General features: G+C 58.3%; 1 protein-coding gene across 1 annotated transcript; it reads right to left on the reverse strand.

Annotated features, from left to right (window-relative positions):
• Nucleotides 1-557: 557 nt before the first annotated feature.
• Nucleotides 558-1481, reverse strand: MYADML2 (myeloid associated differentiation marker like 2). Its single transcript, XM_004432874.3, has one exon. It carries the CDS (start codon nt 1479-1481, stop codon nt 558-560), a length of 924 nt encoding a protein of 307 aa, XP_004432931.1.
• Between the last annotated feature and the right edge of the window lie 1099 nt (nt 1482-2580).

Consider the following 2580-nt stretch of genomic DNA (forward strand, 5'->3'; position numbering starts at 1 on the left):
GGTTACCCAGCCTGAACATGGTCTCTAGGCACTGATGGACACATGGGGCCACCTCCTAAATCCTAGCCTCAGTGTCCTCATCTGCAAAGTGGGTCACAACAGCACCTGTTTCAAAGACTTCACTGTGTTACAGTGATCAGCACTGAGCCAGGGAGGGCCAGGAAATGTAGAGAGATAGAGACAGAGACACAGAGAGACAGAGATGGAGAAAGAGAGAGAAGGAGGGAAAGATAGAGATAGAGATAGAAATAGAGAGACACAAAGAAAGACAGACACAGAGATAGAGAGACAGAGAGGGAGAGACAGAGAGATAGAAAGACAGAGACAGAGAGAGGGGCTAGGGCTTCTCCCCTGTGTCCTGCTCAGGGCCTCCTGCCCCTCTGTCCCTCTCTGCCCCTCCCTGGGCCGAGCTGCTGAGCGCTGCCAGAAGTCCAGGAGCTGCCCTCCCAGCTGCCTCCCTCCTGCTCACTCCCCAGGGGTCTGGGTTCACCTGGGTCACCCTCATTGGTGCTTGGAGCCCCTGGAGAGCAGAGGTGGGAGGGCTGCTGCCTGCCGGGCTACAGGGTGGGCACGAAGCGGATCCTCTGGGAGTAGGCGAGGTCGGCGACGTAGAGAAGCAGGTTGATGTAGGTGAAGGTGGCCACCACCAGCTGGCTGTCCCAGGGGCAGCTGCCCCTAGGGCAGTCGGGGGGCCGCCTGGGCTCACCGTACTTGGGGTCAAAACAGAAGACGGGCCAGATGACGGCGGCGCTGAGGTAGAGAAGCACAGCCAGGAAGGTGTACACAACCACCAGACGGTCGAAGGGGCAGCCCAGGCCCCCAGTGTGGCCCATTACGCTCAGGGCCACCACAGCCATGGTGGCCAGGAAGCACAGGCTGTAGACGGCCACACACCACTGTGTGGCCACGTAGCGCCCATATTGGCTGTCGTGGACCAGCGCCCCAAAGATGATGCAGGCCACAAAGGCCTGGACAATCTTGAGGAGCCCTGACACTGTGGCCATGTAGCTGGCCACCTGGCCCGGTCGAGCCCGGGTCAGGGCCACCTCTGCAGCATAGGCCAGGAAGAGGAGTCCGGCAAAGACGCTGGCTGCTAGGCGGAAGTCCCTGGCTGTGCAGCCAGAGGGCTCGGGTAGGCACTCCATCCGGGTGAAGTACAGTGGGTAGATGACGGCAGCCGTGGCGGACAGCAGTGTGGCCAGCATGGCAAAGGCCGCCGTAAAGTTGCCCCAGGAGAAGTGCAGGCAGCTGTGGAGCCGGGTGAACTCGCAGGCCACCACCAGGCCTGAAAGGGTGAAGCAGAAGCTCCAGGTGGCCATGCAGAAGGTGCCCTGGACGCCCGCGAAGCCGCCCCGGTGGGCCACCAGGCTGAAAGTGGTACAGCCGAAGGCCAGCTGCAGCACGCGGGCTGTGCCCACCGGGGACGTCACAGCACCCAGGTGCAGGTACCCACCCCCGGGGGGCTCCATGGTGCTGCCCATCAGGCCGGCCACGTCCTTGCTTCACACAGTGCCTGGTGGCCCTGGGGTCCCTGCCTGGCCTAGGCCCCTCGGTCTCCTGCAGCGGCAGTGGCAGGTGCTGGCAGCCTGCAGTGGCAGTGACGCCAGTGACATTGCAGCAGGGCAGCCTCTCCACTGCCTGTGTGGGGAGGGCTGAGCCCCCTCAGCACTATAAATAGGTGGCCATGATCAGAGCCCTGGAATAGCAGCCTGCATGCCTGTCCCCATTCCAGAGGGACATCTGACTCCTGCGTCCCATGCCAAGACCCTTGTAGGACCATTAACCCCTTGGCTGCTGGCACCGCCCCGCCTCTGCAGCACCTGCATCTGTCGGTCAGTGGGTGGTTGGCTCTGCTGCCGGAGGGGGAGGAGGAGGGAGTAGAGCAGAGAACAACAGGGGTTGCCACTGTCCCCCCAGCTCAAGCAGTCTCCAGGGCCAGCCTGCACTGGGGGAGGGGCACGAAGAGGTGAGGGCTGCGGTTTTCCCTTCTAGAGGGTGGCTTGGTTCAGAGCTCGGATGGTGTCAGGACCCTATTGTCATTGTCCCCGGGCAGAAACTCAGCTCTGATCCCCAGGGGGTTGGTGGGGAGGGGAGCGTGGAGGCCTCATGCAAAGGCGCCCACCCTCATTCTTCTCCCAGCCCCAGCCTGGCTGGGGTGGGTGGGAGGGGGTGAGTTCTAGTTATTATTTGGGGTATCGTTATGCTCTTTTCTTGTTCCTCCTAGACATGTAAACACCTAGGAAATAAACCTCAACTCTCCCATTTTTAGGCTGAAATATTAATAATATATGAAATGTTTTTGAAAATGAAAAAAATGTTTTTCTGACTGTAAGAGTAGTACATATTCAGGCCCAGTCAGTACAGGAAAAAATAAAGAAAAGTTGCCTGTGATTCCGTCTCCCGGATCCAACCACCGTGAACATCTTGTGTGTATACACATCCTCGTGTAGATTCTCCCAAACTTTCATTTAGAAAAATTTCAAATTTACAGAAAAGTTGCAAAGTAGCACAATGAACGCTCATATGTCTTTCACCTAGATTCAAGAATTATTAGTATTTTGCCCTATTTGTGCTCTACTC

Source organism: Ceratotherium simum, chromosome 16, assembly GCF_057802395.1.
Source record: "Ceratotherium simum simum isolate JZ-2026a chromosome 16, ASM5780239v1, whole genome shotgun sequence".
Lineage (NCBI taxonomy): Eukaryota > Metazoa > Chordata > Mammalia > Perissodactyla > Rhinocerotidae > Ceratotherium > Ceratotherium simum.

Excerpts from the sequence above, each read along its gene's own strand:
- MYADML2 (XM_004432874.3), bottom strand. The coding sequence starts at position 1,481 with ATGGGCAGCACCATGGAGCCCCCCGGGGGTGGGTACCTGCACCTGGGT.